Source organism: Hyalella azteca, unplaced genomic scaffold, assembly GCF_000764305.2.
Source record: "Hyalella azteca isolate HAZT.00-mixed unplaced genomic scaffold, Hazt_2.0.2 contig16965, whole genome shotgun sequence".
Lineage (NCBI taxonomy): Eukaryota > Metazoa > Arthropoda > Malacostraca > Amphipoda > Hyalellidae > Hyalella > Hyalella azteca.
The window spans coordinates 1-13,668 of record NW_025946769.1 but is presented as its reverse complement, the minus strand read 5'-3'; the positions used below and the strand labels follow the sequence as shown (position 1 = coordinate 13,668).

The window sequence follows — 13,668 nt, the reverse complement described above, 5'->3', positions numbered from 1 at the left end:
GATCTTTGGCAATGCTGCAGTATCAAAATTTACGCCTTCAGAAGATCTTGCCAACACATTTAGATTGAAATTCTTGCAATCTTGCATTTAATATAGGTATTTGTCAGTCTTTGGCCAACTATTTAGAAAAAAGTAAGGTTTCCAGTACATTGGATGGATCAGGATGCAGTGAATCTTGTCTGGAAATCAGTTGCAATGAGTTCCCGCCAAAACAACAAATATAAACAAGTTTACGATTGCGTAGTTGCGGTCACCCGGTCACATTAGAGCGGTCAGACTGCATTATCACATGTTGAGTTGACACTTGCTGTACAATCAGACTGTTTTTAGGGTAAAATTAGTTATTTGGGGTAACATGTGCATGCAACCTTGTAAATAAGTTTGTGCCTTGTAAATAGTTTTTCATTACTCAGCGTAAATGGCTTTTTGTTAAGAATTACCTGGCGATGCATCTTGAAAAGGGTTGGCAACACTTTAGGCTTAAAAACTCATATATTGGTGATGCTGCTTCCACCCTCTGCAACCTGGTCTGCATGCTTCAAATATTTTAAAATTGAGTTTTATCTCAAGTGTCCCTAATTACCCCATTTCCAGATTAATTCAGGAGCCTTTTATATTGCGTCTAGCACCTTACACATAGCATTTAGAATTTTTTTGGATATGCCATATGATAGCCCTTGCAAAGACCTTTAAAATGAGCCCAAACTTGTTTATGAAATGTTTCATGGTAAGAAATTATTAACAAAAAATGCTCAAAACCTTCCCTTTTTTACCTTGTTTGATGGTACTTCTACAAACTACTAAGTACTTACTACTTACTGAAAATGAACATCTAACACCTAACAGACTAAAAGTCCTGAGACCTGACTCCTGGGTTGCCTGTCCATGCACAACATAGCAGGGTATTGCAGCATTCTTTTTTAAAAATGGTATTGAAGGGTGCAAATTATTTCTTTATCTATTTATAGTGAAAATTTTAATGAAATAATAAACTGCCTGAGGCTGAGGCCTGAGCTGAGCCATCCATGAGGTCAAGGCTCCCATGTGGTATTTTCACTTCCCCGACACAGGATTGGAATTTTATGATAGTCCACTTTTTTTCTGAAATCTTGCAGCTCCAATGTGACAAATTTTTAATACAATTGGAATCTCGTGGCCCAATTGAATTGGAGCCACTTTTGTTAACAATTAGATAAGAGGTGATTCTTCTGGCACAAATCTCACGGTTCCAGAAATGGCGGGAAAGCTCTAATCTTCGCCCTAAAGGTAGATGTTTTCCATGCTTGCCCCAACAGACGTACTAAATTTTTGTACATGTTGGAGTTACCCTATGGCAGATGAGTGCAGATATTTGGGTAACTTTTGGGTTAAACCAAGTGCTGCTGCTGCCAACCCTGCCAAATGCAATGAAAACACTGGAAATGATTTGCCAGGGTGTCTCTGGGCAAGTAAAAATGCTGATGCTTTGTTCATAGGAAGAAAATCATTTGGAGTAAATAAAGAAACTAAATTAGCCTTGACAGCATCATAATCCAACTGATGCGTGCCCATAGCACTCAAGGAATGTTACGCATCTCTTAACAGAAATGAGCGCAACTCCACCAACCACAAGTCACTATTACCTAGCTTCGGGCTGTAGGTATGAGATGCGTATGCTTTGTAAGTACAGAAGAAGTCGTCAATTGTCATCGTCTTCACTGCTGGGTCGAAGGGCTGAGGTGGAGGAATGACGTGGTGATTCAAGTTTCCGAGCGCAACAGTTAGTTCTTCAATTACATATTGCATATCTCTTGCATGAACACCACTAGAAGCACTACTGACACTTTCATGACTAGCAATAGACATGTTCAAGGTACACAAATGGTTCAAAATATTGTGTTTGTGTATAAAATCTTTTACACAAACACAATAAAATAGTTTATTTGAAATCACTCAGTAAACGTGGTAACGGGAACAGTGAAAATTCCTACTAAAATCACTATTATACAAGACCTTTGATTCTATTGACTATTGCACAGCATTAATGCACGTAGTTCAGGAAGCATTAATCCGCATGGCAAAACAACAGCATGGATCAATGGTTTTAGTCAGCACGACTCAACTAGTTAGCAAAACTACTTAAACTAGACTGACAAACTAAGTCAGACATCAGCTACTGGCTAGTCTGCCTTCGTAGCACCGGGCTGACTGCTCAGGGTCACGGTATGCTAACAACTGTCTAACATGACTCCAGCAATTGCTGATCTTGGCTAACTACATCTTGTTCAGTAGCTTATAGGTTCACCTGTCATGCGTAATGCACAATTACTTGACGTGTGCAATCTCTTACATTTTGTGAACTATAATAATGGTTTAGCAGATAGCACATGAAAAACGTAACACGTGAATATTAAAAGCGAGTATTTTTTGGCAATGACAGTTTCCTGTCATTTACAAGTCTATCTTCTGACAAGTATTGTTTCTAAAGCAAAGATATATAAAGCCAATATCTTTCATTTGGACATTCTTATTTTCTTATTTTGATTGCCTCTAAACTCAAATTTCTTATTTTAATTGCCTCTAAACTTGGGTAATTTTAACAAATTAGCATCAAACACTAATGATCAGAAGTATGAGATTTTAAGGTGAAGTAAAATATATAATTATACTGTTTTAAATAGCCTGTTAAATTAAAAATGTTCCTAGGGACCTAGTTCCTATGGTGAAAACTTTAAAACATTTACTCTGCGTTATGTTAATTTCAATATCCTAATTATAATACTTGAAATTTCAGTTGTAGATCTGCTAGCTGCCAATATAGTTGGAAATGAGTGAAGAGAATGATTATGTTGTACGCATGCGAGGCTTGCCTTGGTCTTCAACTGAGGATGACNTAAAAGATCATTAACTTAGCTGATAAAGTTATAAATATCATCATCAAATTTTAATGCTTAAATTATCTTCCTGCAATGTTCATTCTATTTGCCTTGTAGTGCCACATTGAGTCACAATTGTTATCATACCATCCTTATAATTGTAACCTCATAGTGATGCTTATTTCTCAGCCAGTTTCTGACATCTCTTAAGTTGATAAGTAAAGCTATATTATAAGATTTGAATTTTAGTTTTACACTCATGGTCAAATTATTTTCCAGTACAATAAATTCAAATTTTATAGTGTTATTGAAAGGAGCTTGCAAGTTTTGTATCATGTTTATTGAATTATTGACTTGTTAAGAATTATTCACCCTTTTGATTGTGTGTTTTGTCTGTTCTCTTTTCTTTTGGGTGGTTGGGTTGGGTGTGGGCTGTTACACGCACTTCTGGGGTTCACAATCTAGGGCTTAAAATAATTCCCAACGGCATTGCCATGGTCTCGGACTTCCAAGGCCGGTCAACGGGAGAGGCTTTTGTCCAGTTTGTGAGCAAAAAAAATGCTGAGAAGGCCCTTGAGCGTCATAAAGAAAAAATTGGTCACAGGTGGGAGTTCAGTTTAAAGTAACTAATGGCCACTTCAACCAAGATAATATAATGAATGGTCACATGTCTTTTGTTAATTCTTGATTAAATTCTTCTTTGAGGGCTGATCACTCTTACTTCAAAATTTCTTTCAATCTTAATTTAAAAATAATAAACAACAAATTGAAGTAAATTTCTTATCAGTTATTTAAAGAGAAAAAGGCTGGCTATTTTTGTATGAAAAAAGAACATGGACTGGAAAAGATTGGTGGGGGAGGTGGTGTGGGAACAGGTGGGGCAGAGGAAAGTGGGCAGCAGTGGGCCATCACTCGGGTGGGCTGGCTCGCATCTGGGAGGATTGGGCGCTACTGCGGGCTTGTGGGCTGCTGGTGGATCAGCTGGTGGGCTTCTAATGGACCAGCTGGTGGGCTTCTAATGGACCAGCTGGTGGGCTTCTAATGGACCAGCTGGTGGGCTTCTAATGGACCAGCTGGTGGGCTGTGGTGGGGCAAGTGGCAGCCGAGAGGTGGTGGGTTAGTGGTGGGTGGCTGCTCTTCAAGCCGCTTGTGTTTGGCTGCTCAGTGACTGCGCACAACCTTGCTTAAATCCTGCCAAATGAAAGTTGTTTGATAAAGCCTTATATTTAAGAGTACATTTTAAAATTCAGTATTAAACTTCAAGTTTTATATATATTCACTACTCAAAGGACATGTATTTTTTTAAAACATTGGTATTTTGCATTTAATTACCTGATACAGACATTTTATGATAGTACTCAATTAATTTGTATATTTAGACTTCAAAGATCAAACTTAATAAGACCATGAATGCCCCAGGACTGAGCAGCCAAATATTAGGACTTGAGATTGAGGTGAGTCATTAACTAGATTAAGCTTCATTATTCAAGTTGCTGAGTGTTCTTAAAATTTCATCCAATATTGCTAAGCTAAATTCTTGGTGAGTTTTTTCTTGAAAAACTGGCCTGAACTGCAGGATTTTATTACTGGTTACACAAGACACAGGTTTATTAAGAAAGTATTGAATGACTGGTGTGGATCAATCCACACAAGTCCATGGTATTTTTGATGAATTTGATGAAATCAGTTCCATAAAATCACACCTCCCATCATGACTACCAATATCTTACCCTGTATTGATAGCCTCATTTGCTTGTGATGTAAAACACCATGACTCTCGTGTAGCTTTTCACGTAGCAAATTAATGGCAGTTTACTGGGTCTGGTAATTTAGAAATTACTTGCCTCACATTCAAATGAGATTTAATCTCTCCATGAACAGGATTTTGGATACTTACCATCACTGCTCAACATACCATGGAACTAACAAGAATTTTGAAGCATTATAAACACTGTGACGCCACAGAAGGAAACATTTAGTTTATATTTTCTCTATTGATAGATTATATGTTTTTAAATGCCAATGATTTTCATGTCTGGAGGCATGGGGCCATACTATTTAAATTGTCACGAATTTTTAACACTGTCAGCCACTCACTGACAGCTTTTCAAGCTCAACCCAGCAATTACAGATGTGAAATGATTAATGATTGTACTTAGTAAAGTTTATATACTACGGCCCCTGGCAGCAAGACCTACCATCTTTAAACAATATTGTAACCATGTGTTCCTTCACTAGGTACATCGAGATCTTCCCCAGCACCACCGAGCAGATCCGCATTGCTATGAATGAGCCCCGTGGTGGGGGCATGCGGGGTGGCAGTGGGCCTTTCATTGGCCCCAGGGGCCCTGGTAACTTCAATGATGATGGCCCCAACTTCAATATGAACTTCAATGATGGCTGTGGGATTGGACCCATGGGAGGAGGTTTGCATTTCCTTCATTATGTGCTCTAATTTTCCTTAATACTTGGATTCATATTGTATTTATGCTTACTGTAATATTTTTAAAATTGTTACTCCCATCTTTATATCAATGTTTACAGTTATATTGTTCTAATACTTCAATACAGCCCTGTTTTATGCATACATTCAGCCATGTATTTATACTCAAACTCTTTTTATATCAATTTATTTAATTCTGGCATCAATACTTACCAATATCTCCTATAGGACATTTAAGATATTTGTTATTGTCTGTGAGCTTGAAGCCTGGTGCTGCAATATATAGAACCTGTCTGGGCGTATTCAGATTGCAGGATACTTATCGTGTCGGGATATTGTATATAGAGGCTGTTGGGGCGCGTATCCAGGATACTTATCGTGTCGGGATATTGTATATAGGGGCTGTTGGGGCGCGTATCCAGGATACTTATTTGTGCTGAATATTACTAATCTTGACCTGAATTTTTTTTCATAGTTAGAAAACTTTCATCGTCATTGGATAACTGAGAAAAAGATTGGTTCTAAAATTAAAATTTAATTTTTATATTGGCACAAGTTGTTGATTTCACATGTTGTGTGTGCAGGAAGTTTCAACAACCGTATGATGCCCTACGACGCCCGCGACCGGCTGGGAGGCGCCAACAGATTCAACAGAGGTGAGTTGACTTCTGTGAAATGGGCAAGTGAAACCAGGTAAAAATTGTTGAACAATGAACTGTGTGAATGATCTTGAACTGTACATGGAATGTCCGGAAGCAGAGTTTTGAAACAACTAAAAATGAACTGAAACAATGCAGCAATTTTGTGACTCAATTCAAATTGAGTCTTGAATGTTGCATGCCAATGGCTTCCATGATTGCAGAAAATATTCTTGTCTTGTATCTGCAAAGAGATGTTTTTGGTGCTCATAAAAGATAAGGCATTATACATGATTTTCTTCAGGATATTACTCTGTGAGGTGGTGGAAACTTGCCAGCTCCTCTGCTCGCGAAATCTTCATTTTTTTATTCCATTTTACGTGTTGCATTTGCATTCATTTTGTGCTGTTAGGTAGAATTTGTATGAAAATTTGTTCAAATCGAGAGGGACCTGCTTATAAAGGCTGTGCAAAGAGAATTGATGTAGAGATTGAATTTGAAGAAACACTTGTTAAATCAGAACTTAATCCCCATTTCATGTGTGTAGTAACCTGAGCTTTTACTGTGGTAAATGTCTGCCTGTATGTTTAGATGCATATGGTAAATCTTGAATTTTTGTTCAGGATTCAACAACAATTTCAACAATATGGGCGGCGGTGGTGGCGGGTTTGGCGGTGGACTAGGCGGTCGAGGTGGCAATGATGGAGGCGGCATGAGGGTCAGTTCTTTTCAACGGCATTTTTTTATTCATCATTCACTTGAGTGAACGCATAATCAATCATGTTTACCCAATTCTAGAACCTCGTATTTAAGTGTCAGTTTTCGTGTTGGAATTTGAAGTGTTTGGAAATGGCCCCTTAGTTACTATACTACTAGCAAAAAAGCTGTCGGTTGTGAACAAGCGTCTCATAGCTTGAATGCTGATTATATATGATCACGGAAGCTTGTTCAATTTCAGATGAAGTGCTGTGTCATCACGGCAGTCACAGTCAGTAGTATTGGTGAGCGATTCTCAGCCACAGGTATTATTATGAATTATTCTCTCAGATGAGAGAATAATTCATGTAGGGCAACATTTGTGAAACCTTCCAGTGAGTGATATTAGAAATGTAGGAGCCTCTATTTCTATCCATGACGATTGTCAAGTCCTGCCAACAATCAAATGAAGCTAGCCCTCTGGAGCATTAAGAACGTGATTGGAATATTCAAATACAGTGTCCAGTTTAGGTTGTATTACATTTTTGAGGAGCAGTGACTGGCAGGATATGCCATGCAGTGTCCAGCTCGGTGGTAAGTTATTTTTGCCTGCGTTGATTGGATGTCTAACTCATGTAGTGTCCAGCTTGGTGGTAAGTTATTTTTGCCTGCGTTGATTGGATGTCTAACTCATGCAGTGTCCAGCTTGGTGGTAAGTTATTTTTGCCTGCGTTGATTGGATGTCTAACTCATGCAGTGTCCAGTTCAGGCTTTATTTCCTTCAGCTGCCATAAACTCTGGTGATTTACAGGGAAGCAACAAGCCGCGGTTCCCGACACACAGCGTCCACATGCGGGGCCTGCCCTTCAAAGCCACCGACTACGACGTCATGGATGTGAGTCCTGCCGTTATGGTCTTGCCCTTTAATTAAATCATTCGCTTCACTGCTGTCTTGATATAATTGCAGTTAAAGTGTTTAACATACGACAAGGGCTTTACAAACAACAAATACAAAATACGCGGTCACTGCAGTCTGGAATTGCTCTAATTTTTATATTCATCTAGTTTTAGTTAAGTGCCTTGACAATGGCGATATCATTCAAACAGATTGTAAATATAAGCTTGGTTATCCCGTGCCGTTTTGTCAGCTCATTTGCCTGGAAGAAAGCTTAACTTTTTTGTTAAAAAAGTGATTGCAATGAAATCTGCTCGCAAGTTATCCTATATGTTAGTTTTAATTTAATTAACCTTGTACGTGGATAGTCATAAAGTTGATAATTTTTAGGTATTACAAATAGTGCCTTAAAAAATAAGTTTATAAAGCACAAATTAAGTTTATTTAACTGTAATTGAATCACGCCAATAGCTTCCATGATTGGCGTGATTCACTGCATGATTGGCGTGATAATCTCTTCACTGCACCATACATACGAGTACAATCTGTATGAAGCCACTCTCTGAAATGATGAAATATCAGCATATGTCCATAAATATAAGTTCAATTCTTGTTTTAAATCTCTACCCACCAAAGAAGGACTCAAACTTCTCGTTTGTGTGGAGTCGCTGTTTCTCGTACTGCTTATTTTCAGTACGAGCTTCAGCCAGAGCTATTTTCCGTTAGAAGTTCTTGCACGGATTAGTTAATGTGAGGTCACTATTGCCTTTGGCACGACTCACTTGATTTGCAGCTGAAATAAAGTGAGATAAAAAGAAGTTACCTAACTTTTGGCTATTGATTCTTATGCTGTGGAAGAGTTGCTGATTTAGCAACTTTGATCAAACTCACAGTCCTTGTCTGGGCCATTGGAAATGATGAATATTAACTCTGTTATCGATACCATCAAGTGTGAAAACCCATGACAATGCTTTTAGTATTCTCCAAATTTCAAGTCTTGAGACATGATTATGCAGAGTCCTGATCTCGGACAACAAGGTGCAAGATATTTCTTTATCATGAGGTATTTTCTGCAGTTCTTCAAGCCTCTGGAGACGGTGAACATAACCTTCGTACAAGACAACAATGGGCGCGCGTCTGGCGAAGCTGACGTCGAGTTTGCCACCCACAGCGACGCTCTTAAGGCCATGGGCAAGGTAAGCATTCTGTCCTTATCCCTGGCTAAGGTGAGCATTCTGTCCTTATCTCTGGCTAAGGCGAACATTCTGTCCTTATCTCTGGCTAAGGTAAGCATTCTGTCCTTATCTCTGGCTAAGGTAAGCATTCTGCCCTTATCTCTGGCTAAGGCGAACATTCTGTCCTTATCTCTGGCTAAGGTGAGCATTCTGTCCTTATCTCTGGCTAAGGTGAGCATTCTGTTCTTATCTCTGGCTAAGGTGAGCATTCTCTCCTTATCCCTAGTTAAGGTGATCATTTAGCACTTCTCTGGCTGTAGATAAGATAAGCATCGTGTTTTTGTGATTGTTCAACCCGTTGTGTAGCGTCAATGTTATTCTCTTAAAGCCAGGCTACGAGAGTTTCCTCCAGTTAACACAGGGAAGAAGTATCGACATTTGAGACTAATTATAACCCCATAGCTTGACATTAAGAGAAATTCAGATAAAGACGATGCACATGAAATGTTTGAGGTTATGGAAGTATGTCGGAAATTGGTATGACCTTTAGTCTTAGTTAGACACTAAAGTACATGTTGACTCAGCGAGTTGCGTGCGACTCTCACTTACCGCCATATAACTTATAAGAAACCATGATTGACTTATTTAATGCAGTTTTAACAACTTGCCATGTTGTCTAGTGAACAGTTTAGTGATAAGTGATATAAATTTCATGTAACTGTGAAAAATTTCCAGGGCTTCCCACTAGGTATCACGAAATGCACGCCTCTGAAGAAGATTAATTTACATCTAATTCTTACCTTGTCTTGTGCAGCACAAAGAACACATGAAGCATCGCTACATTGAGCTCTTCCTTAACTCCTCCCCAGAAGGTGGGCTTTTTTCTTTATTATTAATCCGTCATTTTGATCAATTTGGAATGCAATTCTCAATTGTGCATCGTTTTACATTGATGTACATTTGCATATTGTATATATTGGATTAGAAGGTTCAGTGAATGGTATTCACATGTTATGTTAAATATGCCACAACTTATTTGAGTCTTATTATTTTGCTTAGTCTGCGTTGTACTTAAAGGGCCACCAAGCGAGACTTGCTAGACAAGCTCTCTGCCAGTGCCTACTTGATATTAACTCATTATGATAAAACTAATCCCGTAACACTGAACTAATCCAGCAACAGCGAGGAAAATAAAATTCACTTCTGTGCCAGATTTGTATTTGAGCAAAAATTCTCTTCGCCCATCCGTCACTGCTGCAGAGGCCATCTTCTTTGGCTCCGTGTTAGAAAAAAAAACTTGGAGTTTTTCTTACTTGAATTGCCAAGTACAAGTGCATTTAGTTGTAGTATAAATTAGCATCGATACGACCGTTATAGACACCTCACCACATGCATCAAAGGCGGTAATGCCACGTTGATTGAAATGTTCGCCCAGAGAAGACGTGTTAAAATACTAGTATTAGCCTACCGTATGCGAGCTTCAGGGCTCCTACCCCAGAACGATGCTTTAACAACCCTTTAACTCCCGCGAGTCCTTTGTGTAATATTGTATGTGTGTTGCAGATGATGGATTCAATGACGACATGGGCTCCGGCAACATGGACAACATGAATTGGGGTCAAGGGGGCAACATGAACTGGGGGCAAGGCGGAGGAAACGCGAACAACATGGGCTGCATGGATGGCAACATGGGAGGCATGGGTGGAAACATGTGTGGCAACATGGGCGGTAATATGGGAGGAATGGGTGGCAACATGGGAGGAATGGGAGGCAACATGGGCGGAATGGGAGGAAACATGGGCGGAATGGGAGGGAACATGGGAGGAATGGGAGGCAACATGGGCGGAATGGGAGGCAACATGGGCGGAATGGGAGGGAACATGGGAGGAATGGGCGGCAACATGGGTGGTATGGGCGGAATGGGTGGTAACATGGGAGGAATGGGTGGCAACATGGGCGGAATGGGTGGTAACATGGGAGGAATGGGTGGCAACATGGGTGGTATGGGCGGAATGGGTGGTAACATGGGCGGAATGGGAGGCAACATGGGCGGAATGGGAGGTAACATGGGCGGAATGGGAGGGAACATGGGAGGAATGGGCAACAACATGGGTGGTATGGGAGGCAACATGGGCGGAATGGGAGGGAACATGGGTGGTATGGGCGGCTCAGGAGGCGGAATGGGCCGTAGCATGTTAGGTGCCAAGAGTGACACCTTCGTCGGCAAGATAAAACCGACGGGGCGCAATAGCGCCTGGGCCGATGGCGGGGCCTCTCGGAACTTCCGCACGCGGGGCTTCAGCGCCGAAAAAGAGAAACTGCCGGCCAAGTCCTCTTCTATGGATGATCGTGACGGAAACTATTCCTCTGCCTCCTACGCTGCGACCGGCACCGACTACAAGCAAGAGTCTTCATACTCGAACTTCAGTGGGTCGCAGGCTGCCGGGGCTGCGTCCTCTAGCTACTCTGACTACCGAGCAGCTGACGACTACAACGGAGACCAGCAGCAGACGGCGTCAGCTGGCAACTACGAGTATTCTGCTGGCAGTGACCGGAATGCCAGTACTTACAGTGGCAGCTGGAGTAACACTGGGGGAGATTATGCTGGCAATCGTACTGGCATGGCCAATTATTCTTACACCTAATATTTATCTCTCACCCCTTCGAGTGTCGGAAACTTTTAATACACATAATTGTATGTACTAACTACTCCATGCATTTTTGTTGCGTGCTCTCAGTAGTGCTAGTGGGTTTTAAGTATTTTCCACAACCATGGTTATTTTTCTCCATGATGTAACATTTTGTTTTCAGTTTTTCATAATCGATTTTCCCAGGTGTAACGTTCATGTTATATTTGAAGGAGCTTGCGAATGATTTTATTTGGCATTACTGACATCATAGTTCAACCTTGAAAATAGTATCGTTTAAGTGAATGAGTTGTGGGTTATGACAATAGGAAACTTTTTTTTTAATTCTCATAGAATTCAAGTATTCATAAGATATGAATGGTTGAGCTTGCGGATTCGTATTGGTACTCGAGCTCCTTCATTGTTAGTGAATTTCGCACGATGATTAATCACTGTGGTATAGCGCACCTTTCGTGGTTAATGACAATTTCAATAAAAAGTAGCACGAAATCATTATCTCTAATATCCCTTTGTTGCAGCTTGCGATGCCTCCTTCAGAAATTTATTCAGTTACCATTTTGCATTAGCAAAAAAGTACATTCGATGAATTTTTATTACTTGGAGGCGAGGTGAAATTGATGAAATCCGTGACCGATTTTTTCGTTGAAAATGTAAACCGATTAGAAGTAATCTTTGCGTATAAGTATTTTCACTGATTTCTATCTCATTGTTGAAGATGTAAGATGAGAAGGTGGATAAAACAACTTGAGAGAAGCTATGTCAACGGGTGACGATTTATTGACCAGTCATAAGTCATTTCTCAGTAGAGCCTTGGTACAAGTCTCGGAAGTCATTATTGACCGGTCATAAGTCAGTTATCAGTAGAGCCTTGGTACAAGTCTCGGAAGTCAGCGTATCGCTTGAGCCGCGCGGCGGTGACGGAGGGCGCGATGTTCTGCAGCGCCTCGTCCAGGTCGAACGTCTCGCTCAGCCGCACCTCACGACACGCGAGCAGCACCTAGATAGGGAAATGGAGAATTAACTAGAGAAATAGCAAATTTCCTAGGGAAATAGCCAATTTCTTGGTGAAACGGCAAATTACCAAGGAAATAGCAAATTTCCTAGGAAAATAGCCAATTTCCTGGGGAAATAGCAAATTACCTAGGAAATAGCAAATTTCCTAGGAAATAGCAAATTACTAGGAAAATGGGGAGTTTCCAAGGGAAAAAACAAATTTACTGAAGAAATAGCAAATTTCCCAGAGAAATAACAAATTTCCTATGGAAATGGAAAAAAAAAACAAATTAAGCCGTGTCCCGTTCGGGAAGTTTCCGAAAAAGGATCAGTAATTCAACCATTTGTCTACTAACGGTAACTCGTTATTAAAAGCATTCGACACTCTTATGTACACGTAGCGGCCGATTTCTCTTCCGTGATTGATGAGTTTAGTTACTTAAGCCGTCAGTGATTGGCTGATGGGTACAGATGCGAGCTTTTAACATTTTTGATATTATATCCTCTGTAATTCAACTATTTGTGTATTAGCGAATTTCTTGACCAAAAATTCAGAGAGGAATATCATCGATTGTTTACGTTACTGTGGACGAAGGAATTTTAGAGCAGAGAACATTGTTTGGTTGCATTTAAGAGGTTCGGATCAATTACAGACAACCTTAATGAAGAGCCAGACTTCCCTGAACTGGGTGTAAACACAAGAAGAAACGGTACAGTTCATTTAAATAATCTTGCATAGTCTTCAGCCGAACTCAAATTGGGAGAACAAATTTTTTGTCGTGCATCGTCTTGGTCTACTCTAAATCATCAACTGCATGAACATTTTATATCAATGGAATAGACAGAAGTTAAGCTGGACATTGAGTCAAGTTCAATGTTTGCTCAGAGTTAGAAAAACGTTCAACATAGATTAGAGCAACCAAACTTCATTACCTTACGTAGTTAACAGCAATCGACAGTTCTGGCGTTATGGACTACAATTTACTCTCTAAAAATTGTCTATAAGGAATTCTGGGATACTGAACATCTAATTTTTACATTGGTTCATTTTAAGTCAATAAATTATTGTAGAGTCTTGGTTGACTCCGTGACCATCGGGTGAGCGTGCCAATCTATCCATGGAGAAGATCACCGCGATACGAATTCGATCATACAAAACGATGAGTAAATTAGAACAATAAAAACTAATTTTAATATATCAGCAGCTCACTCGGGGAAAATGATTAGCTTAATACAAATAATTTCAGAACCCAATCCTTACTGAATCAAAAACAAAATTACGTCCTCAACCAAATCATAATCCTGCGAATATTTTTATCTGATCC

The 13,668-nt window shown here is 39.9% G+C and overlaps 1 protein-coding gene across 1 annotated transcript; it reads left to right on the top strand.

The window, feature by feature from the left end:
* The first annotated feature begins 2,879 nt into the window (after nt 1-2,879).
* LOC108676560 (uncharacterized PE-PGRS family protein PE_PGRS46) lies at nt 2,880-11,839 on the top strand. The gene is made up of 8 exons (XM_018164647.2): nt 2,880-3,459; nt 5,094-5,281; nt 5,883-5,954; nt 6,560-6,654; nt 7,444-7,527; nt 8,604-8,723; nt 9,517-9,574; nt 10,266-11,839. Exons 1-8 carry the CDS (start codon nt 3,350-3,352, stop codon nt 11,345-11,347), a joined length of 1,809 nt encoding a protein of 602 aa, XP_018020136.1. The 5' UTR covers nt 2,880-3,349; the 3' UTR covers nt 11,348-11,839.
* The last annotated feature ends 1,829 nt before the right edge of the window (nt 11,840-13,668 follow it).